Source organism: Chlorocebus sabaeus, chromosome 15 (assembly GCF_047675955.1).
Source record: "Chlorocebus sabaeus isolate Y175 chromosome 15, mChlSab1.0.hap1, whole genome shotgun sequence".
Lineage (NCBI taxonomy): Eukaryota > Metazoa > Chordata > Mammalia > Primates > Cercopithecidae > Chlorocebus > Chlorocebus sabaeus.
The window spans coordinates 5,411,444-5,436,531 of NC_132918.1; the positions used below are offsets into that span (position 1 = coordinate 5,411,444).

A 25,088-nucleotide genomic window follows, 5' to 3' on the forward strand; every position below is an offset into this window, starting at 1 on the left:
CGAGGTCAGCTACAGCTTTTCATGAATGAGCCGATGTTCTCCTTAGCTATACCTATGCGATTGTGCATGCCTTCTAGTGACAGGCATATATGTTGCTTAGAAGATGTTCAAAGAGTTGAATTCAGTTTGACATGGGATTTGAAATCCCTTCTTTGATAAACAGAATCTTTACATCCAAGCTGAAGAGACAGAGCCAACCCTCAAACATTAAAGGCCTGCTTGGTTCTTGCAGAGATAAACTGCTGCCTTCTTTGGGCAGGACTGTGCCTGTCATGGGAGGAAGGAAGGGTGAGAAAGGGCAGATCTGGTTGCAAATGTTACAGTCCTTCCAAGCCTCTGGCCAGAAGCCACAATGAGGATGAAGATCTGACTCCTCTTAAATCATAGTCAAGGTCTGAAGTCATTAAGTGACTGAATACAGGCACTTCTAATTTTTGAACCAGCACTCAAGGCTTCAGTCCTACCTTTGCAAAAGCTTTATCTTCCAAAAATACCCTAAACTGCTACCAATTTAGAGTAAATAATAATAATGATAAAATAATAATAATAATAGCTACCATTTATTGAGCACCTACTCTACTGTGTGCCAGGCACTGTGCTAGGCACTTTTCGTACAATATCTAATTTAAATCCTCACAACAACCCTGTGAGGTAGGTATTATTATCATCATTTTACATACGAGGGAACTGAGGCTCAAAGAGAGGTTAAATAACTCTCCTATCACACAACCAAAAATAGTAGAGCTGGAATTCAAACCCAAAACCACCTGACTCCAAATCCCATGCTCCAATGAATCAAAGTAAAGAGAGAGGGGAGAGGGAGGGCCACATTCAAGACAGATTGTTGGAGTGAAATGAACATGATATGCTGATGAGTAAGATATGGGAAGAAGGAATATAAGCTCATAAATGTTTCTAGCTGGTGAGCCTGTGTAGATTGTGATGAAGGTAACCAGGATAGGAATTCAGGAGGAACATACTTGGTTCGGCAGATGAGTTGAGTCTACATGAAACTGTCCATAGAGATGTCCAGTAGGTAATACCAATACAGATCTAAAGTCTGGGGGAAGTTGGGGTTGGAGCTATGTATTTGGGAATCACCAGCATATCAGCAGCAATTGAGGACATCAGGATGAATGACTCCATTTTGGGAGTAAACAGAAAGGAAAGAGAAGTGAATCAAAGACGGAACGATGGAAGCACTGATACTGACAGGTATGAGCAATCGTGGAGAAATTCTCAAGAGAGTTGGACAAGACAGAGTCAGAGAGAGAAGTACGTGAAACTTCTAGTGGTGGCTAGAAGTCACGGACTGGGTTGGGAACAATTCTAGAGCTCCCAGAAGGCAGGCAAGACTGAGTCACACTTCCAACAAAGCTCTCTGTGCACCAAAATCCCAGGAAGTATTGTTTTTGTTTGTTTGCTTTTGATACAGAATCTCACTGTCACCCAGGCTGGAGTGCGATCTCAATTCACTGCAACCTCCACTTGCTTCCTGGATTCAAGCGATTCTTGTGCCTCAGCCTCCTGAGTAGCTGAGATTATAGGAAGGTGCCAAAACACCCATCTAATTTTTGTATTTTTAGTTGAGATGGGGTTTCGCTATGTTGGCCAGGCTGGTCTCGAACTCCTGACCTCAAGTGATCCACCTGCCTCAGCTTCCCAAAGTGGTGGGATTACAGACGTGAGCCACCGCAACCGTCCAAGGAAGTACTGTTAATTGAAATAAATGCCAAAATGTCCCTACCTTGGTTTATCCCAAAACCTGGAGCTAAGGACTTCATCTCACTTTTGACACCCCAGCCCCCAAAATATGGAAGCCCAGGACAGCCAGGAGAATTTATAGCAGGGGCTTAAAGAGAAAGTCATGATTTGTTTAAAGGGGAGAATAAGGTGAAAAATAAAACCTGGTACTCTGTCTGGAAGTCCTGGTAGTCTCCTTGCCCAACCTCAACTGGCCTGTGGGCTCCTGTGTCCTTGCTCTGGGGTGCCATGGTGAATGTGAAAACGGGGGAGGCTGTGTGTGGGGGTGGGAAGGGTCTGTCAGTCGCAGGGCGAGTCCTCTGCTGAGCCCAGCCTGAGACCCAGCTTACAGGCTTTATCCAGGTGAGAAAATGCCGGGGACATGTGTGCGAGGTTTGAGGGCTACCAGGATGGGGAGAAGGGTGTCAGGGGACCAGCCCCACAACCTAGGAGAGGATTGGGAGGGTCCAGCCCTTCGGGCAGGGACCAGCCCTGAGGCTTTAGTGAACTTGCATAGGCACCTGTGCTTGCGTCTCTGTGCATGTATGCATACATGAGAAAGATAAAGAGCTAAAGAGGCATCTCCCCAACTCGCACCCCCCCCCCCCCCCCCCCCCCCGCAGGCTGCCACATGTGGTACAGTTCGATTCTCTCTGGAAAGGAGGAGAGTCTCTCATGCATGGGTGAAGCTGGGCCCTCCCCAGAAGCCTAGTGACCCATTATGTTAACGTGTGGGTGTGGGGGTTGGACATCCTTGGGAAGCCCTGAGGGGCTGCTGAAGCAGGGTTCCTGGTCTCCTCGGAGGTTGGGCCTCCCCTCGCTGGGGGCTCACAGAAAGTCAAACAGCCCGAAATTCTTGGCTGCTCCAGGCCCAGGAAAAATTGGGGGAGGAAAAAAGAAAAGAAATGTTTCAGGCCTGGAGGTGAGAAGAGCCTGATGGTTAGTAGGGTTAGGGGTCTGAAGGAACCAGCACGCAGGGCAGGCATGGGGCAGGGGTAGAGCAGAGATGCTCCCTGGAAGGCACTAGCCCCTCAGGCAACTGAGGGGGCCCTCTGGGCCTCTGATCCTGGGCACAGGCAGGGATGGCATGGATGGCTACTGGAGGCAACTACAGCTTTAGGTTGCAGGGCTGAGGCAGCAGGCAAGGGGACAGTTAGTAGGGGCAGATGAAGCAAATATATTTTGGTGTCAGTAATGTGGGGTAAAGTCAAGAGGTTTGCACACGTGCCTGATGGGGTGGGGTTAATAGAGGGATTATGTAGCTGAATGAATGGTGAAAGGGAGCTAATGGTGAAAGGGAGCTAAAGGGGAAAGGAGAATGAGGGAGTGAGCATGCCACCAAGGACATTGCTGGGGTCAACTCCCAAAAGGGGGTTTGCAGAGGGGAGTAAAGGGCAGCACCAAGTCTGGTCCCAGGGACAAAAAGGGTCCTGAGAAGTCCTATGCAGCGGTTAGTGGGCAGAGGAAAGGAACTGGGGCCAGAGGCAGGTTAGGGGGCTGCAGAGCCAATCGGTAGGTGCACCCCACCCTCGCAGCACCCTGCGAGCAGTTAGCGCACCTGGATTTAGTTCCGTTTATTTCCCTTTCGGGTACCAGACAAAGTAAAAAAGACGGACGGATGGAGAGAGGAACGCAGCCGGCTGGGGTGGGAGCGGAATGGAGGTGAGGGAGGGGCCCTGCTCACATCACATCCACAAAGAACTCACTGGGGTTTCCCATGGCCATGCGGAAGGACTGTCTGCTGGCGGTCAGTTCCGGGGGCACTGAGGCCAGGTCGCGGCCCGGAGGGGCTCCTGGGGGCCCCATGGCCGCGGGCGGCGGGGGCATCATCAGCATAGGGGGGCCGTAGAGAGGGGGCACTCCGGGAGGACCGTAGCTCGGGTGTGTGTGGTGGCTGCGAAGGCTGCTGGCCAGTGAATGGTGGCTGCGGTGGCTGTGCTCGCTGGCCGCCGGGCCTGAGCGCTCGCTGGGCGCCCGCTCCCGCGGCCCCCGCAGGCTGCTGCGTGTCGTGTGGTCCGATTCGCTGCCGCTGCCCCCCGACTTGGAGTCCCCGGCCTTCGGGTCTTTCTCCTTCCTCCGATCGCTGCCGCTACGGTTGGAGCCACTGCTCCGACTGCCTGTAGGAGGCAAACAGGGCCAGCGCGGGGCAGGTTGAGTGGGCGGGGGAAGCCTGAGGCTCACCTATAACCTTCCTCCACGGCCCCTCGACCTTACCTTCGCTGTGCTGACTGCTGGCGCTGCCCCCGCCGTAGCTGTAGCCCAGCTCCGGGAAGCCTGGGTGCGGGTTGTAGGGGTGCGGGGGTGGCGGGTACTGGTACGGGAAAGCCATAGGCCAAGGGGCGGCCCCCGGGTGCGGCAAAGGGGCCAGTGTGTCCTGGTCAGAGGCGCCACTGGAGCCATCGTGATCGTGGAGAGACAGGTTGGCCATGTCTGTGGAGGGAAGGGCCGGATGGAGCTAGGTCTTTCCGGAGAGAAGTCCCTAGCCTAGGTCAGGTGGGCTCTGGATGACAGAGACTGTGGTAGTTTCTGGCTAGAATGAGAGGTGGCACAGACCAGAGAGCTGCCCCTTCTGCAGACCCGCTTTGCCACCACCAGAGCCAGCTCCAGGGAGACCCGCCTCAGGAAGGCCTCGAGTCATCATTCTTAGTCAAAGCTGTACCTCCCAATCCCTTTAAGGCCCTTGCCAAGCTTTTGCACTTTCTCTGCTGGCCTCAGTGGGCTAGAAGCGGCAAAACTCTTTGAGACGGAGTCTCATTCTATAGCCAAGGCTGGAGTGCAGTGGTGCAGTTTCAGCTCACTGCAACCTCCTCCCCCCTGGTTCAAGCGATTTTCCTGCCTTAGCCTCCTGACAGGGTCACACCACCACGCCTGGCTAATTTTTTTATTATTATTTTTAGTAGAGACAGGGTTTCACCATGTTGGCCAGGCTGGTCTCCAACTCCTAACCTCAGGTGATCTCCCACCTCGGCCTCCCAAAGGGCTGGGATTATAGGCGTGAGCCCGGCCTGCAAAACTCTTATGTGGCCATTTTCTCTTCTGTTCACTCAGCTGGTGCAAGGTTGGAGAATTTGGAAGGCTGAAATACCAGACAGCCACCAGGTATGTCGCACCTGAAGTTCATGAAGCACAATAGTGAACACTACCTTCAGCTCAGCCTAAACTAATCAGAACAGAAGCTAAGAGTAGCTTAGTTTCTCCTTACCTTCTCAGATGAGGTCATTCTTTAGGAGCAAGGAGCAGTTTGGGAAATTTAGGTAAAGTTTTACCCACCCCCTCACCTAGAACTAAATACCCACTAAAAGCCTAGAATGAGTGCAGGGCCTGCCAGAGATTCCCTATATAGAAGGTACTTGGCCCTGATTACACTTTCCTGGTGCTGCTGGAGTAGGTTGGAAGGGGCCAGAAGCAAAGAACAACTTAGGTGCCTCCCCCAGTGCTCTCCACCCCGTTCCCGGCCAGGCCTGGCTCTTCATAGCTCTGTCTCACTCCAACAACTCATCTCACAGACCCTGGCGCCCCCAGGGAAATTATACATTCCTTAAGGGCAAGGCTGCTCCCACCATTGTTGGAACTACCTTGAAGAGAGTATAAGGGGCCACCAGAACTGAATATCTGCCTGGGACACCCTCTGCTCACACAGTATCGGTACCAGGTCCCAGAGCCTCAAGAGAGCTACGACTGCCCTTGAGGCCACCCGCCCTATTAAGATGAGACATTCCTCCAGCCCTAAGGAGAGCCAGCCCAACCTTCCAGGAGAGAAGTCAGGACATAGGGCTCTGAGGCTGCCTGTGGAGCCTGCAGCCAAGCCATCAACCTGTCAAGAGGCCAGCAGCCAGCATGGGGAGTGGTGGTGGAGGAAAGCAGTGGTCTGTGTCAGCTGTTGCCGAGAGCTGGTGGCGACGTGAGCCTCCAGGCTGTTGTTTTGAGGGAATGACTGTGTGCTCCTTGGGGCTACCTAGGCCTCCAGTTCTTCCCTTTAAGCCTGCAACACCCCTAGCAGAGACCTTGACCAGTGAGAAGGAAAAGGCCTGTTCTGGCAGTATCCTCCTGAGCTGGGCCTCTGGGAGGTTGTGAGGATTGAGTAAGATGATGCTTTAGGAACAGTCAGCATGGTACCAGGCAGAGCAGGCACTTAGAAAATGCCAGGCCCAAGAGGGAGATGTGGGCCAGGTGAAGAGGTTAGATTGGACTCTTCTTCCACCACAGAACTCTCAGGCCTTGAGTTGGGCCCCTGGCTCTGCTGTCCCCAAATTTGGGTTCCCCAGAGTCTGCTGCCACCTCCCTGGCTACCTCCCCACTCACAGCCAGGAGACAGGGCAAGAAGGTGAGGGAGGCACATACTGCCACAGAGGTCGCCGAAGATGTAGTAGCACTGCTCGGAGAAGGTGATCTTGTTGACGGTATGGCGGATGAAGCCAGCTTTCAGCAGGTTGCTAGCATACTTGCGGGCCTCCCTCCGGTCCGTGAAGCCTTCCACATTGTGGTACAGCCAGTCCACTACATCTGAGCCTGGGGGCAAGGCTGCCAGTTGATGGGGAGGCCCATCTGACTTGGACTCATCTGGCCTCACAGAAGCTATGAGGCTGGGGCTGGCTCCAGTTCAAAGGAAGGGTCCAAGGGAAGTCCCGGGCCCTCCGGCCTGCTCTGCCCCATCACTCCCCACCCACCCTGCATCCCACCATGGGGCTCTCTCACCGATGAAAGCATTAGGGATGGTAATCTTGAGCCACATGCGGTCACGGACCTCCAACCCTGATTCAGGGGAGGCCATGGCTTTTACGATGGCAGCCATGTCACTGTGGATGGACAAGTGGAAGTCGTCTAGGCCTGGGGGTGGGAGGCAGAATGGTGAGGCAGAAAGGGGCTTTGGAGTTTGGTAAACAAGAGTTTGCATTCTAGCTCTACCACCTAGTAATTATGGGACCAATGCTGGGAAAATTACTGATTTCTTGAACTCTCAGTTTCCCCTTCTATAAAAAATGGGGATTTTCATATTTACTTTACAAGGCTATTTGAAGAAAGGATTAAATAATATAAATGCAGGTGCTTGGCACAGTGTGCGATATACATGTGATGATAATCGAAATGGCTGCTGTTTACTGAATGCTTACTTTACACCACACATCACAGTGGTGCTTCACTTAGATCCTCTCATTAAACCCACAGGAACCTGGTAGTTTATTTCGTGAGTCCCATTTTATAAGAGGAAACTGAGGCGCCCTGGGTGCTCATACAGGTTCAGAAGCAAACACTGTTTAGTGAGGGTTGGAGTGCCCGCTGTGGGGGAGTTGCAGTGTGGGGTTGCTAGAATGAGCCAAGCCCCATCTCCGGCCCTCTCTGATGCTCAAGCAAGAGTCTCCACATGGACCCTCATCAGTCCTCCCACCTGGCCCTGTCTGCTGGGCCCAGGACACAGGGTTGGACACTCACGCTCTGTGTCAGGGATGGAACTGGTGATGGAGGAGCTGGTGGAGGTGATGGTGCTCAGGGAGGGGCTCATGCCGTATGCAGGGAAGGTGCCGGTCATGGCTGCAGTGTGGGAGACCCAGGCCGCAGGGTCAATGGGCCGGATGGGCTCGCCTGCAGGGAGGATGAGGAGTCATGGGCTACCCACCCTGCCCACTGCTGGGCCCAACAGGATAGATGTGGGGGCTCTGGGTGAGAGAAGAAAGGAGAGACAGTGCTCATGTATGTAAGCACCAGCGTTAGGACTGAGTCTCCCATCCACTTACTCCTGGGCAATGTGAAGCAACCACGTGGACTTGGGTCCCAGCACTTGGCTACAGTCAGGGTGATGGGCCTGAAAACAAGGGTGTCCTGTGAAGGCAGGATGTGTACAGGCCAGACCAAGCCCCTTGCCCAGTGCCCCATTCCATCCATACCCCGGTTTGTGCACAATCTCCCGCAGTACCCGGACTGCATCGTCATTACTCATGTTCTCAAAGTTGATCTCGTTTACCTGGGAAAGGACCAGGAGTGGGATAAATAGCTGTGTTGAGGAGGATGAAAGGGGAACTCAAGTTGGTAGGTCAGGGAGTCTTCCCTCAACCAAGAAAGGGCCTCTGAATGAGCAGGATGCAGATGGTAGGACACCTCCCCGCTCTCTATCCACACCACTGCCTAGGATGGGCACTGATACCTGTAACAGCATATCTCCTGGCTCGATGCGTCCATCAGCAGCCACGGCCCCACCCTTCATGATAGAGCCAATGTAGATGCCGCCGTCACCACGTTCGTTGCTTTGGCCCACAATGGAGATGCCCAAGAAGTTATATTTTTCTATAGAGAGCAATTTAAGACCTTAAGGGGGAGCAAGGTTCCTACCCGCATTCCCAGCCCATTAGAAAATGGAAAGGGACAGGAACTGAACTGACATTTACTGATCCTGAATCAGGCACTGCACTCAGCATGCTCAACATGCTTCCATGGAATCCTTGCTGGCTGTAAGGTAGGGACTCAGTCCCATTTTACACAGCAGGCAACTGAGGTTTAGTGAACCTAGAAGATGACTTTCCTAAGCCAGTAACTGGCAGAGCCAGGAATCAAACTCAGATTTAAATCCCAAAGTTGGGCTCCTTTTACTATATCCAGCTGCCTCGTAAAGAGAGTACCTAGGGCAGAAATCAGAGAGCAAGGATGCAATGGCTGAGAGATGTGAAGGAGTGGGCACTCAGAAATTACTTCCTCCAAGAATCCTTCCCTGATGCCATTTTCTGCTTCCACAACTCTCTGTGCTTATCTCTGTCATAGCCCTGATGGTGAGACACTAAAATGATCAGTTTATGTATCAGCTGATATTTATGAAAGAGAGTTCCCTGAGGGCAGGGAACATATTCTGTGCCTCTCTGAGCTCCTCAAGTCTGCCCAGTGTCTGGCACATAGCAGGTGCTTTAGAGTGCTGTTTCCTCAGACTCACCCATGTTGAGAGTGACCGTGATGATGTTGAGTGACATAGTGGAGTCCGTGATGCTGCTGAAGGACGAGGACTGAAATAGACAGAGGCCCTGAGCAGCAGGCAGGGGTGGCAGGAATTCACTCCCACCTGGATCCTCCTCAAGGTGAGTCCTCGGTGTTGCCCCCTGCCCCAAGGTTCTAAACACTGCACTAAGGGGATGGGATCTAAGGAAGAACAAGCCTTGGCCCTGCCTAGGAAGGGCTTACAATCTACCTCTACCCATCCCTAGCCTCCCAGACCCCATACCCGCTCAATCCGAGAAACCTTCTGCTTCCGCCGCCGCCGCTTGTGTCTTCTCATCAGGCGTGAGGCGCTGCTCTGTTCTGTGGAGCTGCTGAACCTGTGGGGCCCACAGTCGTTCCCCACCAGGCTGGCCCAGCCCTGCCCCCATGAGAGGCACTGCAGGGCCTGGGTCCCCAACACAAAGCCCATAAGCCTCCCAGGGCCCTGCATCCTCAGGGTTTAGGGCTCCTCCAGGGTCACCTGCCCCACAATCCCCATGAAACTCAAGCCCCACCTGCTGGTGGAATCATCCTCATCTGAGTCAAAGAAGCTAGTGGTCTCCAGCTCGCTGCTCATAAGGGTGGATGAGCTATCATAACCCCCTGGTTCTCGCCGCCGCTCCCCCTTTGCAGTTCCATTTAGCCGAGTTGCTGCAGGGGATGGAAGCAGTTGGGTTTACACAGTGCCCAGTGCAGGAGTGAAGGAGGGAGAGAGGTAAGCCAGGGGCTGCACCGGGGCCAGGCACATCCTGAGCTCAGGAAGTGGGGCAAGGAGGTGCGTAGCTGGGTGGAAACTGTGGGGAGGATGTGAGGTACAGACGGTGTCCATGTTCAGGAAGATATACCATGCTCTGGGCCATCCCTCCGGCGTGGCCGCTCTCGCTGGGCAGACACCAAGGAGTCCGTCTCTGTGTCATTGTCCAGGTTCTCCTGGCTGCCCCCACCAGCATGAGGGCTGCAGGAAAGAGACTTGATGGGGGAGGGGCCAGGCTGGGGGCTCCCTCCCCCAGCCCTGGGCTGAGCTGATGCTGCCCTCCCCACCCTCAGGTCACACTCACTGGAAGGACGGAGGTCGGGAGTCCCCGATGCCTCCCGTGCGCTCCATAGGTGGTGGCAGCTCCGATGGGTTGTCAGCACAGAAGGGGGCTGGGTCCGGGTGTGAGCCCTCAGCTGACACCAGCTGAAGGGGAGAAACCGAGTGAGTAGTATGTTAGAGGAGCACCAAGGAGAAGGGGATTGTTGGCTTCCGGCAAGGCATGAAGCCCTAAGAGGAAGGAAGCAGGAAATATTGAGGGAGAAAAGACAGGGCTGTGCAAGGATGGCTGAGATGAACAGTGGCCCCTCTGCCACTTCCTGCTATTGATGGGGTGGCTGGAAGGCATGGGGTGGTGAACTGGAGTGGGGACAAAGAACAAGGCTCAGTGGTCTAAGGCAGAGATGAGCAGGTGGCAGAAGGAAACCTGAGGCAAGTGTCTGAAAGGCATAAGAAACGTTGCTATCTCCACTGTGTGTTTCTATCTCTCCCTCTTCCCCCTTCCCACCAATTTCTCACTTTTCATCAAGGTTACAGAATCTGAGGTGAGAAGCAGTTCATTTAGAAAACTAAAGAAAGATTCAGATACTGAAGCTTAAAACCACCAGCTACAATCTCAGTGATGCCTTTCCCTTGTCCAGCCCAGCACAGGGATGCAGGTGGATGGAAGGCTGAGGGCTCCTTACCCAGGACACCACCCGGCCATTGAAGCATGGTAGCTTGGCATTGTCATCCGAGATCTCCTCCTTCACCACTCTGCAGAGAAAAGGGGATGGTCACAGAGAACCTTCTAGGATGGAAATGGAGGATCCTCAAATCCCAACTCTCAGGTGCTCCTCTATCCTAAACTGGGAATCAAACCACCAGCACAAGACTGTTCAAATGAAAGCAAAGGTTGGGGAGACCCAGGAACAGCTCTTTAGCGCCACCAGGAAGATACCAGCCCTGCCTAGGCCAGATGCCTTCCTGGGGCATCCTCTCAGTCATCAGGTGATTGCAAATGACAACTGGCACATCACTGTCCCCCATGCCACGCCCTAAAATCTCCAGAGTGCTCTACCCATCCCCAGCATGACTCTCCTGGGCTAGACTTTCTCTTTTCCTCTGACCCCTAACTGGAAAAAAGCATACAATTATAACTGTCCTTCCTTTCTTAAGTGGGAATCCTAACATTGTTGTGGGAGGTGTGGACAAAGAATTTAAGAAAATTAGAAAAGAGAAGGGGAAGCCGGGCGCGGTGGCTCAAGCCTTTAATCCCAGCACTTTGGGAGGCTGAGACGGGCAGATCACGAGGTCAGGAGATCGAGACCATCCTGGCTAACACGGTGAAACCCCGTCTCTACTAAAAAATACAAAAAACTAGCCGGGTGAGGTGGCAGGCTACTCGGGAGGCTGAGTAGTCCCAGCTACTTGGGAGGCTGAGGCAGGAGAATGGCGTAAACCCGGGAGGCGGAGCTTGCAGTGAGCCGAGATCCCGCCACTGCACTCCAGCCTGGGCAACAGAGTGAGGCTCCATCTCAAAAAAAAAAAAAAAAAAAAAAAAGAAAAGAAAAGATAAGGGGAGGCCGGGCGTGATAGCTCATGCCGGTAATACTAGCACTTTGAGAGGCCGAGGCGGGCGGATCACCCTTAAGTGAGGAGTTTGAGACCAGCCTGGCCAACTTGGCAAAACCCCATCTCTACTAAAAATACAAAAATTAGCTGGGCGTGGTGGTGTGCACCTGTAATCCCAGCTACTCGGGAGGTAAGGCAGGTGAATCGCTTGAACCTGGCAGGTGGAGGCTGCAGTGAGCTGAGATTGCGCCACTGTGTTCCAGCCTGGGCAACAGAGTGAGACTCCGTCTCAGAACAAGAAAAAAAAAAAGAAAAAGAAAAGAGAAAGGAAGAAGGCATTTACTGAACATTTTCCACATGCCATTATGATAATTAACAGTAACAATTGCTCTTTCTCACGCTGGTAATCTCAGCACTTTGGGAGGCTGAGGCAGGAGGAGCGCTTGAGGCCAGGAGTTTTGAGACCTGCCTGGTCAACATAGCGAGGCACCGTCTCTACAAAACAAAATAAATACAAAAATTAGCCAAGCATGGTGGTGTGTGCCTGTGGTCCCAGCTACTTGGAAGGCTGACGTGGGACGATCGCTTCAGCCTAGGAGTTCGAGGCTGCAGTGAGCTATGATTGCGCCACTGCACTCCAGCCTGGGCGACAGAGCAAGACCCTATCTCAAAAAAAAAAAAAAAAAATTTGCTGTCATTTATTGAGCATAAATGAGTATTATGGGCCAAGCACTATGCTAAACACTTTACTTATATAATTTCATTTACTACAACAATGCTATAATGCAGGTACACTGGGGAAACTAGGCTTAATAGGTTCAGTAATTCTCCAAAACTCATGCTGGAATTTGAATCCTGGTCAGCCTGACTCTAACGTCTGCATTCTTACCTATTACACCACCTTATCTTCCTATAGTTAGAACCTATAATCTTCACATCAGCCTCAGTGGGCAGACAATATGATCTTCATTTCATGAATAAGGAAACTGAGATACATTCGGTAACTTGTCCAAGGTCACAGGACTAGTAGATGTCAGAGCTGGAATTTCACCCCAGGCTTGTCTGACTCCAAAATCCATACTCTTTCCACTGTATTTCACATTCTTTCCTGTATAATAACAGAGGTAATGTGGGTCTGTGTGGCGAGTGCGTGCTGGAGGACAATGATGTGAGGCATGAAGGGTGTGGAATGTGGTCATGGGGCATGTAGTGTGGCCTGGGGAATGTGGTGAGGCAAGAAGTCAGGCAGTAACTACAGTTGGGGCTGGGAAGGGGAGTGGGAAAGTTTGAGGACCCTCAGACTGTCAAATATGCCAGGAGTACAGAGATGGGTAGACATAACCAGGGGTCAGATGACACATGCCGGGAGCTCTGAGCAGAGAGGGAAGACAGCAAGGAGGAGGTTGGGAAGTTCAGTCCCCACTTGTTCTTTGTTTTTTGTTTGTTTGTTTGAGACGGAGTCTCACTCTGTCACCCAGACTGGAGTCCAGTGGCACAATCTCAGCCCATTGCAACCTCCACCTCCCGGGTTCAAGTGATTCTCCTGCCTCAGCCTCCTGAGTAGCTAGGATTACAGGCACTCGCCACCACACCCGACTAATTTTTGCATTTTTAGTAGAGACAGGGTTTCATCATGTTGGCCAGGGTGGTCTTGAACTCCTGACCTCAGGTGATCCACTCACCTCGGCCTCCCCAAGTGCTGTGATTACAGGCATGAGCCACCGCGCCCAGCCCCCGTTGTTCTTAGAGCAGTTTCTGCCCAGAGCCGGGAATGTGCTTGGCTCCTTGTGATGCTCACATTTTTGGACTCACAGCCAAGTTCACAGGCCAAGCCTGCCCTCCCAACTCCCATCCAGCTCTAGCTCCTCCATCATTCCCAACACCACAGTGACCCTCGGAAAGGAGCCCAAATCATCCTACTTAGGCCCACCATGGCAGAAAGTGTAGAAAGCATAGGCTAGAAAGAAGGGACAGAGAAGTAGCTCAGACCCACCAGTCAGGCTGGCCACAGGATACTACAAGTTGGCAGCCCCACAGGGCTCAAAGGAAAAGGGAATATGTGGACCACATGGCACAGCCTGCTTTGGAAAGGGTCTGCTTGTGGGTGGGAAAATTGCTGCTGAGTCCCTACCTCCCGGGTCCCCTGGCAGGCCCCACCACACAGCTCCACACTACATATTTCCTCTCTTTCTGGGGGTCATCGACAGGCCACCAAGGCTCTGCTGACTCAAAACAATCAGCTGATCTTCGGCAGCTTTGGGGAACCTCAGATAGGCCTCACTCTCCCACCATGGAGCTGAATGGCTGGGGGTTACATAGCACTTACACACACACACTTACACCCCAAATGGAGTCAAATAAATAAGGGCCCAAATTCCAATTCTACCACTTATTGGCCCTCTTATCTTACAGAAGTTTCTTAATTTCTCCAAGCCTTTGTCTCATCCTGGCAAATGGGATCCTTAAATGCCTGGCATGATTCAGGCATACAATAAAAGCTAGTTATATTGTCAATCTTTAGCAGGATCCACACACTATTTCTAATTACGTATACATTTTTAAGGGCAGAGCAAATAAATCTGTTTATCATTCATTGTTCATCCAAGTAAAATGCTTTGGCTGGCTGGGCACGGTGTCTCAGCCCTGTAATCCCAGCACTTTGGGAGGCCAAGATGAGCAGATCACGAGTCAGGAGATAGAGACCATCCTCGCTAACATGGTGAAACCCCGTCTCTACTAAAAACACACACAAAAAATTAGCCGGGCACGGTGGCAGGCGCCTGTGGTCCCAGCTACTCAGGAGGCTGAGGCAGGAGAATGGCGTGAACCCGGGAGGCGGAGCTTGCAGTGAGCTGAGATCGCGCCACTGCACTCCAGCCTGGGCGACAGAGCAAGACTCTCTCTCAAAAAATAAAATAAAATAAGATAAAATAAAATAAAATAAAATGCTTTGGCTGAGGGCCCAGTGGGTTTTAGGTCCTGAGCTTGCTATCGTAGGGATCTCATGAAACATCAGACCCAGAGCTTGCCTTGTTCTTGGAGAGACTTGGTCCAGTGGACAGTTCACGGAAATATACTACAATCCAGGAAGTGGTTGGAGCCATAGGAGCAGCACATGTGTTCACTGGATAGACATCTGCTCAGTGCCACACAGGTGTCAGGATATAAAGATAAAATAAGCCAGGCTCGGTGGCCCATGCCTGTAAACCCAGCACTTTGGGAGGCCAAGGTGGGCGGATCACTTGAGGTCAAGAGTTCGTGACCAGCCTGGCTAACGTAGCAAAACCCCATCTCTATTTAAAATACAAAAATTAGCCAAGTGTCATGGCACACACTAGTAGTCCCAGCTATTTGTGAGGCTGAAGCAGGAGAATCGTTTGAACCTGGGAGGCAGAGGTTGCAGTGAGCCAAGGTCACACCACTGTACTGCAGCCTGCATGACAAAGCCAGGCTCCATCTCAACAACAACAACAACAAAAAAAAAAAAAAAAAAAAGGGATAAAATAAGAGATAAGAGTGCCATGACAGTTGACAGTTCTCACGGAAAAGCTCAACCCAGAGGGCAGGAGAATTTGAATCTGGAGGAGACAGGGGAAGAAGAGTGCTATAGGTGGAAGGCCCAGAGGGAGGACAGTGTATGACATGCAGCAGGGAGCCACACAGTTAATGACCTGGTTGCCATGCTGCCCCCTCTCACAGCTCAAGGCCAGACTAGCAGTAGGTACTTTACTTCCATGAACCATCCACCATGCCCTCAATGCTGAAAATGTTTATCTTTCCTCCATTTCTCAAATAACTTAAGATGACAGGCTGTGTGCAGTGGCTCACACTTGTAATCCCAGCACTTTGGGAGGCTGAGGTGGGTGGATTGCTTGAGGTCAGGAGTTCGAGACCAGCCTGGCCAACATGGCAAAACCCCATCTTTACTAAAAATACAAAAATTAGCTGGGCATGGTGGCACATGCCTGTAATCCCAGCTACTTGGGAGGCTGAGGCAGAAGAATCATTTGAACCTGGGAGGCAAAGGTTTCAGTGAGCCGAGATCACACCACTGCACTCCAGCCTGGGTGACAAGAGAGAAAACCCTCAAAAAAAAAGAAAGAAAAGAAAAAAAATTTAAAAAGATGGCTGGGCCTACCCTGAGCTTGACAAATGCTTTTGGAGACCAGATGGGACTTGAGGGGTCCTCAGGCCTCACAACCAGAACCTCCAAGGCTGAGCCAGGAGTGAAGAAACTGGAGAGATAGCAGCCTTCCTCCTCTGACCCATCTTCCCTTCTGTCAGTTAGGGTCACTGGCCTCCGCCAGTGATACTATTATGCTATGTATTTCATAAGGCTGTTTTGAAGATTAAATGAGTGAAGATTTGAAAAGCATTTGGATTAGTCCCTGGCACACTAAGCATAAAAGGTGTGTGTTAAATAAATGAAATATATATATATGCTCTTCAGCTATTAGTCCTCTGTGACAAGACAGCCCTCTCAGGTCCCCTGCTCATTTATCCTTCTGGGGATACAAACAAAATGTGTCTCCTCCACTTCATTTTTAATACTGTTTTCAACCCTACTAAAATGGTCCAACTCTGATTTTGGTTCAAGTACCACTGATGTTTGCAAGATGGCTTCAGGTGGCACACAGATTACCGTTGCTTAGTTCAATCGTTAAATATTTATGTTAAATATATTTTAGAAAGAAATATAAACAGAAAAGTCAGATGTATGGTTTCATATTATTGCTTGGTTCAAGCTAAGAAAAAGAATGAGTGGACTGACAATGGATTTAAAGAAAAATATTAAGTAAACAGTGACTGCTCGTAATGGGGGCCCTCTTATAACTGCAGTTAGGCCTGGCTCAACAGCAGCCTTGGGATTGGGAGAGCAGCCCAGAGTTGTCCAGGCTTAGGAGGCAGGGGCCAGGCCTAGTGGGTCTAGAGATAAGTGGGGGGTGGAGAGACAGCCTATCCTAGTCCCTCAAGGCATCTGGATCTGAGGTGGCCCCAGGGCACTGGACTCTGGTTGATCTTCCCCTTTTCCTTGTGTGGGGGCAGTAGCTTGATCCCTTCTAACCCTATTCTTCTCTTGCCAGGCCAAAGCATCCACCCGCTCACACAGACCCCTTCCAGATCCATCCCTCCTCAGAATCTTCCAATCAGAGGTGTCTGTCTCTGGGCTGAAGGCAGACAATCATTATCACAGCAGGAGCACCCCACCCCAGGGCAGGAACAACAACAGAAACAAGAATACTTAAAGAGTCTACAGAGCACTGCCCACTGTACAAAGCACTCTCACACACATGATTTCACGGGCTCATCCAACCCTGAGTTTCAGGTGACAGCAAAACATGCCAGGCATTAGACAGAAGGTGCTTGCTTCCTAGTGCTAGGTGGGCCAGGGGCTTGGGAGAGAAGCCCGACAACTGAACACTGGGGAGGAGAAAGACTCCTCTTGGCTGTAGGGCCTCAGCTCCAAAAAGCAGTGCAGGCCTCAGGCTAGGGCTGGAGAGGCAGCCTTCAGGCCTGGAGGGGCCTTCCCCACCGCCTCCAGGCCCAGCGCCCAGTTAATGAGGCGGCAGGCAAGTGTGGGGCGCCTTCCCCTCCCCCAGTCTCCTGGGAGTTGGGGGGGTTCGAGGGGATCAGCCAGGCCCCCCCTTCCCAGGCCAGCTGCTTCAGAACCTTCCGGCTCCAACATTCCATCCCCTCTTAAAGGGAAAGTGCTTCCAAACTCTGCCTGTCCGGATCTCTGCAGCGGGGTGGAAGGGAAGACCCCACCAGCCAGGGGAAGATGGAGAACACCAAGAAACTCTTCCTGGCCCTCCCACCCAGGCCCCAGGCCCTGCCCAACATCTCCCCACTGGCCACCATCTGGAGGAAAAAGACCCAAATTGGAGGAAAGATCAGCACCTGGGTCAGTGAGGACGCCTACTGAGGGGTCAGGCTCTCTGTTCCGGTGACAACACCCCCAGCGGCCCACAAAGGAGAGGGGAGGCAGCTAGATAAACATCAGACCTGCAGACCCCGCTCACGGCCAGGCGCCCGAGCACCCCCGACACCCCTCCCCCGGCTCAAAGTCCCAGCAGAGCCCTCAGATGCAGCATACTCCAAATATGGCTGGGAGCTGTGCTGCTGAAAAGATGAAGGGGGCGAAGAACGAGGGTCACACAACGCAAGTCTGTGCGGAAAAAGGTGGCTCTGGCTCCTCGGCAGGAGGAGGATGGGGGACTCGGGCTCTGAAACTAGGTGGAGGGGGTGTGTGTCTGTCTCTGTGGGCCACTGGTCTCTGACGAGGTAAGGCGACCGCACCGGCAGGAACTCTGCTCGTGGGGAGTTGGACGTCCCCTTAAACAAGGGAGGCCAAGGTCCCCCCTTCAGAGGTGAACGGGAGTTGCCAGAGGGGCTGGAACCAAAGGAGCCCAAATGGGCCGAGTCGCCCCTAGAAGTCAGAGCGGGGCTAGGAGCTGGTGTGGCGAGGGAAGTCGAAACGGACCGCGTCCTCCCTTAGAAGCCGGAGCGGCCGGGGCACCCGGAGGCGGGGCGGGGGCCATCCTCACCCGAAATCGTCGTCCATAGACTTGAAGAAGAACTTATAGCTGGGTCGCTGCAAAACGCCCTTAAAGTCCGCCAACGTGACGCGCTCGGCGGGCAGGGGTAGCTTCACAAGGTACGGCGTCTCCTGCCCGTCCAAGTGGTAGATGATCTTGGTCTCGCCCATGGCTCCGGCCTCGGGCCCGACGGCCCGCGCGCGGCCTGCTCGGGCGGCCGGGCCGAGCCTCCCAGACGGCGGCGGCGCGCGGCGCGGCCCAGCGGCTCAACCCAGCTCCGCGGCTGCCCGCGGCGTCAGCTCCCTTGTTCTCCGGCCGCTCCCGGGTCCCAGCGCCGCCCGCCGCCGCCGCGGCCGCCGCTTCCGCTCCTCACTCTCCTGACTGGACTGGAGACCGCGACTCTTCCGGTGGCCGCGGCCCTCCCGGCCCAGGGCTGCGTCCCCCGCTCCCCTCCTCCGGCCCGGCGCGGCCCCGCCCCGGCGCGCCCCGCCCCCGGCCGCCGCGGAGAGCGGAGAGACGCCGGCCTCGCGGCAGATCGCTGAGCTTCCACCCGACCCCACTGACGTCCCGCCCACTGGCTGGGCCGCGGCGCTCCGGTCCCGGGTCCCTAGAAACGGAATGGGAGATTCACGGGGATGGCGGCGTTCCAGGACCCCTGAAGGCCCTGACTCCGGACCGAAGTGGGATCGGTGACTGCTCTGCAGTCCGGGAGGAGTGGAAGGCAGGGATTGCTTTGGTCCCCAGAAATGGCATGGGGAAAGAGGGTGGGTCTGACTCTGGATCCCTGGAGGAGAGTGACCTTAATATGGCCAGTCAGGGTTTCTTGAGAAGCACAACTGCTGTCAATGAGTCTACTACACTGATCTCGAGAGCAGGACAGCATCCAGTTCTGATTCCTCCCTATAATCTTAGCGTCCTGTTGCAAGGTAGTGGTTTAGTAAGTGGATTGAATGAAGACTAAGTGGGCCCCGGGCGCGGTGGCTCATGCTGGTAATCCCAGCACTTTGGAGGCCAAGGCGGGCGGATCGCCTGAGATCGAGAGTTAGGACCAGCCTGACCTACATGGAGAAACCCCGTCTCTACTAAAAATACAAAAAAATTAGCCGGGCGTGGTGGCGCATGCCTGTAATCCCAGCTACTCGGGAGGCTGAGGCAGGAGAATCGCTTGAACTCGGGTGGCGGAGGTTGCGGAGGTTGCGGTGAGCCAAGATCGTGCCATTGCACTCCAGCCTGGGCAACAAGGGTGAAACTCCATCCCCCACCCCCACCCCCACCCGACACAAAAAATAATAAGTGGATGCATGCACGCCTAAAACAGTAAGTCTCAAACCAGAACTAGGTATAGCCGGTTCCTCACAGACCTCCTCACCTCGTAACTTTTAATTCATTTAATAAATACTGAGGGCCTACTATGTGTAAGGCATATTGCATGAGATATAGCGGTAGCAAGACAGACAAGGCTGCTCTCAGGACCTTCTGTCTGCTGGAGGGACACACATAGGCTTGTAAATACATAGCTTCAGAATGACAACTGCTATGAAGAAGGTAAAACAAAGTGATGTGATAGTGACAGGGGAAGCCGGGCGCAATGGCTCATGCCTGTAATTCCAGCACTTTGGGAGGCCAAGGCGGGCGGATCGCCTGAGATCGAGAGTTAGGACCAGCCTGACCTACATGGATAAACCCCATCTCTATTAAAAATACAAACATTAGGCCAGGCACAGTGGCTCATGCCTGTAATCCCAGCACTTTGAGAGGCTGAGGTGGGCGGATCATGGGGTCAAGAGATTGAGACTATCCTGGCCAACATGGTGAAGCCCCTTCTCTTTTTTTTTTTTTTTTTTTTTTTTTGAGACGGAGTCTTGCTCTGTAGCCCGGGCTGGACTGCAGTGGCCGGATCTCAGCTCACTGCAAGCTCCGCCTCCCGGGTTTACGCCATTCTCCTGCCTCAGCCTCCGGAGTAGCTGGGACTACAGGCGCCCGCCACCACGCCTGGCTAATTTTTTATATTTGTAGTAGAGACGGGGTTTCACCATGTTAGCCAGGATGGTCTTGATCTCCCGATCTCGTGATCCACCCCCTTCGGCCTCCCAGAGTGCTGGGATTACAGGCACGAACCACTGCGCCCAGCCCTTAAAAAGCTTTTTAACAACACAGCAATCCTCCTCCCTGGTATAGTGGTGAGAAAAAAATAAAAACAAAAAACAACAGCAGTTCTTTGTCCTATTTCCCTACCACTCTCAGTACTTTAGCTCATAATACTTGTTCTTGATTTATGCATTTTAGACATTGCTTATTGATTTCCAAATTTGATTGATGATTATCTCTCTTCTACCTTCCCTTTCCCTCTTAAAATAGTGAAAGCACACTTTTTGGCTAAGTTAATATAGTACTTAGTATTGACCTTATTTTGACTATGAGCAAATGTTCACTGCTAAGTCATGTGGGGTTTTTAAATTGTGTTTTGTTTTGTTTTTGTTTTATTGATGGAGTCTCACTTGGTCGCCAGGCTAGAGTGTAGTGACGCAGTCTCGGCTCACTGCAACCTCCACCTCCCGGGCTCAAGCGATTCTTCTGCCTCAGTCTCGGAGTAGCTGGGATTACAGGCACATGCCACCACACCTGCCCAACTAATTTTTGTATTTTTAGTAGTGATGGGGTTTTACCATGTTGGCCAGGATGGTCTCAATCTCTTGACCTCGTGATCCACCCGCCTCTGCCTCCCAAAGTGCTGGGATTACAGGTGTGAGCCACCGCCCCAGCCTCATGTGTGTTTTATAATTGTTTCCTTTACAACTTTTTTGTTTCCTCTGACTTTAATCATTGCCTTGTTTTTTCATTTGTTTTAATATATTATACCTATCATTAATTTTTCCTATGTAATCTAATAGTTTCTCAATACACACTTTGTTCACTCAATCAAAGCTATTAGATAATCCATCAGTTCCATTTTTCCCTGAAGCCTTCCATTCTTTTTTTCTTTTTTTTAAGATGGAGTCTCACTCTGTCGCCCAGGCTGGAGTGCAATGGCAAGATCCTGGCTCATTGCAACCTCCGCCTCCCGGGTTCAAGTGATTCTCCTGCCTCAGCCTCCCAAGTAGCTGGGATTACGGGCGCCCGCCATCATGCCCGGCTAATTTTGTATTTTTAGTAGAGACAGGATTTCACCATGTTAGCCAGGCTGATCTGGAACTCCTGACCTCAGGTTATCCACCCGCCTTGGCCTCTCAAAGTGCTTGGTAGAACCTTCCATTATTTTGCTCTGGTCAGCACCGCTGGCTATCTCAGCCTGTGCACAACTATCATCCTGGGACTTCTCTGCATCTGTATCCTTAAAATTCCCTTTACCTGTCTCTGTGTTGGACCCGTTTCTTGGATACTTTACTCCTTTGTTTTATTTATTTGTTTATTGAGACGGGGCCTTGCTCTGTTTCTCAGGTTGGAGTATAGTGGGGTAATCATGGCTCACTGCAGCCTCGAACTCCTTGGCTCAAGCGATCCTATCGAAGTGCTGGGATTGTAGGTGTGAACCACTGTACCCAGCCAACAATCAATTCTTGAATTAAGAACAGGCCCATGCCTGTAATCCCAACACTTTGGGAGGCTGAGGTGGGATGATTGCTTGAGCCCAGGTGTTTGAGACCAGTCTGGGCAACATAGCAAGACCTTGTTTCTACTAGGGGGAGGAAAAAAAATGGCTGGGCGTGTAGCTCATGCCTGTAATCCCAGCACTTTGGGAAGCCGAGCTGGGTGGATCACTTGAGGTCAGGAGTTCGAGACCAGTCTGGCCAATGTGGTGAAACCCCGTCTCTACTAAAAATACAGAAATTAGCCAGGTGTGGGGGCATATATGTGCCTGTAATCCCAGCTACTTGGGAGGCTGAGGCAGGAGAATCACTTGAACCCAGGAGGCAGAGGTTGCAGTGAGCCAGGACTTTACCACTGCACTCCAGCCTGGGCAACAGAGGAAAACTCAATCAAAAAAAAAAAAAAAAACAAAAAACGGAAAAATGGTAATTAAAATGTTCTTGTTTTTGAGACAGAGTCTCACTTTGTCACTCAGGCTGGAGTGCAGTGGTATGGTCTCAGCTCATTGCAATCTCCACTTCCCAGGTTCAAGTGATTCTCGTGCCTCAGCCTCCTGAATAGCTGGGATTACAGGTGCATACCACCACACGTGGCTAATTTTTTTTTTTTTTTTTTTGAGGAGGAGTCTCACTCTGTCACCCAGGCTGGAGTGCAGTGGAGCTATCTTGGCTCACTGCAACCTCTGCCTCCTGGGCTCAGGCGATTCTCCTGCCTCAGCCTTCTGAGTAGCTGGGATTACAGGCATGCGCCACCATGCCTAGCTAACATTTTGTATTTTTAGTAGAGACAGGGTTCCACCATGTTGACCAGGATGGTCTCAAACTCCTGACCTCAAGTGATCTGCTTGCCTCAGCCTCCCAAAGTGCTGGGATTACAGGTATGAGCCACTGCGCCCAGTCCTAATTTTATTTATTTTATTTTATTTTTTTTTGAGATGGAGTCTTGCACTGTTGCCCAGGCTGGAGTGCAGTAGTGTGATCTTGGCTCACTGAAAGCTCTGCCTCCCGGGTTCACACCATTCTCCTGCTTCAGCCTCCCGAGTAACTGGGACTACAGGCACACGCCACCATGCCTGGCTAATTTTTGTATTTTTAGTAGAGATGGGGTTTCACCGTGTTAGCCAAGATGGTCTCGATCTCCTGACCTTGTGATCCTCCCGCCTTGGCCTCCCAAAGTGCTGGGATTATAGGCGTGAGCCACCGTGCCTGGCCCCTAATTTTGTATTTTTAATAGACACAGGGTTTCACCACATTGGCCAGTCTGGTCTTGAACTCCTGGGCTCAAGTTATCTGCCCGCCTCGGCCTCCCAAAGTGCTGGGATTACAGGTGTGAGTCACATCGCACCCAGCCTTTTTTTTTTTTTTTTTTTTTGGCAGGGTCTTGCTCTGTCACCCTGGCTGGAGTGCAGTGGTGTGATCATAGCTCACTGCAGCCTTGAACTGGACACAAGTGATCCTCCCACCTCAGCCTCCCGAGTAGCTGGGACTACAGGCGCACACCACCACCCTTGGCTGATAATTTAAAATTTTTTGTCAAGATGGGATCTTGCTATGTTGCCCAGTCAGTCTCAAATTCCTGGCATCAAGCAATCCACCTGCTGTGGCCTCCCAAAAGGCTGGGATTACAGGCATGAGCCACCATGTCCAGTGATTTTTCCTATTCTCTTTCTGCAGCCCAGTAGATGATTTTGGGCCTTATGGATTGATCCTTTACTACTTTTTTTTTTAGATAGATAAAATATTCATGATTCAAGATTCAAGAAGTATGTAAGAATGGAAATACAGTGAAACGTTACGCTCCTATTTGATCCTCTAATCCTCCAATTCTCAAGAGAAGGAATTAGTTTGCTTATTTTTAATTTCTAAGAACTCTTTCTTCTCCAATTCTTCCTTTTTAAAGTACTTTATGGACACAATATCTTTTCTTTGAGTTTTGAGAATAGTTATTGTAGCTTTTTCCCTATGAAGTTTTCAGAAAGCTCCCTACTTTGTCATTGTTTCCTTGGTTTCAATTTTCTATTTATTTGTTTTGGTCTTTCATATTGGAAGGTTACTCAGATGTTTAATGGTCTTTAGCTGTCTATTCACATTTAACAGTGAGATACCAAAAAGTGGATTGGAAGCTCAGTCTATTTACAAGGGTTATTAACGAACAGGCTTCATTGTAGGGTGATCATGTGGGGGGAAAGTTGACTTTATTTGTTGTTGAAGAAACCAAAAATGTCAGTATGCATAGGCATTTTTTTTTTTTCTGCAGTTGTTTCTTTTTATACCGGAGGTTCTGTCAGTGTGTGCTGATGTTGAGTCTCACCGCTCATGTATTTTCACTTAGTTCTCTATTTTCGATCTCATACCTCACCTCTATCCCCACTATGCCTGCTGCTGAATGCAGAGGCTCTGATAGTTTAAGTTCCCCTGGACATTCTGAAATTTCATGGGCTTTTTCATTCATTATGCTGGGCACTCATGGATAATTGGTCTGGAAACTTGTGACCTTTGGGCTTAGGAAACCTTAAGTCTATCTGCTAACTTCCTTCCTACCATTTCTCCAGAGATGGAATCTCCCATTTTATGCAGGGGAGAAGTAGGCATAATCACTCAGCTGGATCAGATGAGGTTGGGACTTGGCGGGGCTTTTTCTTATACAGATCATCGAGTAATCTCCTTCCACCCCACCCCTAGTTCTCAGCATCGTCCATACCCTCCTTTGAGGTGCTGAACCTTTTCTGGGTTCAGAAGGGCACATTGGCTTACTTCTCGCCACTAACTCCCTCAGTAGGTAGAACCCAATTCATTCTACTCTGTTAAGTCATTGTCGACTCTTCTGTTTTTCATCTTCCAAAATGTTGGCATCTCTCATTCATTGTCGCCTCCTATTTTCCTTATCACTGGGTCACATGGCTTTATTATATGTATTTTTGAGACAGAGTTTCACTCTTGTCACCCAGGTTGGGGTGCAATGGCACGATGTCAGCTCACTGCAACCTCTGCCTCCTGGGTTCAAGCAATTCTCCTGCCTCAGTCTCCTGAGTAGCTGGGATTACAGGCACCCGCCACCATGCCTGGTTAATTTTTTTTTTTTTTGAGATGGAGTCTTGCTCTGTCACCCAGGCTGGAGTGCAGTGGCCGGATCTCAGCTCACTGCAAGCTCCGCCTCCCAGGTTTACGCCATTCTCCTGCCTCAGCCTCCCGAGTAGCTGGGACTACAGGCGCCCGCCACCTCGCCCGGCTAGTTTTTTGTATTTTTTTAGTAGAGACGGGGTTTCACCCGGTTAGCCAGGATGGTCTCGATCTCCTGACCTTATGATTCGTCCGTCTTGGCCTCCCAAAGTGCTGGGATTACAGGCTTGAGTCACCGCACCCGGCGTTTTTTTTTTTTTGAGATGAAGTCTCGCTCTTGTCCCCCACGCTGGTGTGCAATGGCCCGATCTCGGCTCACTGCAACCTCTGCCTCCCAGGTTCAAGTGATTCTCCTGCCTCAGTCTCCCGAATAGCTGGGATTACAGGCGCCCACTGCCATGCCCAGCTAATTTGTTTGTTTGTTTGTTTGTTTGAGATGAAGTCTCACTCTTGTCCCCCAGGCTGGAGTGCAGTGGTGTGATCTCGGCTCACTGCAACCTCCACCTCCCAGGTTCAAGTGATTGTCCTGCCTCAGCCTCCTGAGTAGCTGGGATTACA

General features: G+C 51.6%; 1 protein-coding gene across 1 annotated transcript; it reads right to left on the reverse strand.

Annotated features, from left to right (window-relative positions):
• Positions 1 to 541: 541 nt before the first annotated feature.
• Positions 542 to 18,256, reverse strand: DVL3 (dishevelled segment polarity protein 3). Its single transcript, XM_007971932.3, has 16 exons — positions 17,833 to 18,256; positions 10,420 to 10,489; positions 9,759 to 9,880; positions 9,546 to 9,655; positions 9,216 to 9,351; positions 8,945 to 9,038; positions 8,660 to 8,729; positions 7,883 to 8,022; positions 7,626 to 7,702; positions 7,476 to 7,543; positions 7,174 to 7,323; positions 6,439 to 6,570; positions 6,085 to 6,252; positions 3,958 to 4,173; positions 3,450 to 3,860; positions 542 to 2,603 (listed from the first exon to the last, which is right to left on the reverse strand). The coding sequence occupies exons 1-16, from the start codon at positions 17,991 to 17,993 to the stop codon at positions 2,572 to 2,574; spliced, it is 2,157 nt and encodes a 718-aa protein (XP_007970123.1). The 5' UTR covers positions 17,994 to 18,256; the 3' UTR covers positions 542 to 2,571.
• Between the last annotated feature and the right edge of the window lie 6,832 nt (positions 18,257 to 25,088).

What these genes read in the sequence shown, in the direction of transcription:
- DVL3 (XM_007971932.3), bottom strand. Translation starts at nt 17,993, where the DNA reads ATGGGCGAGACCAAGATCATCTACCACTTGGACGGGCAGGAGACGCCG. An exon ending in CAGGAGATATGCTGTTACAG is followed by an intron (nt 7,703 to 7,882) that starts GTATCAGTGCCC and finishes GTCCTTTCCCAG; the next exon opens with GTAAACGAGATCAACTTTGA. An exon ending in TTCCATCCCTGACACAGAGC is followed by an intron (nt 6,571 to 7,173) that starts GTGAGTGTCCAA and finishes TCCCACCCCCAG; the next exon opens with GCCTAGACGACTTCCACTTG.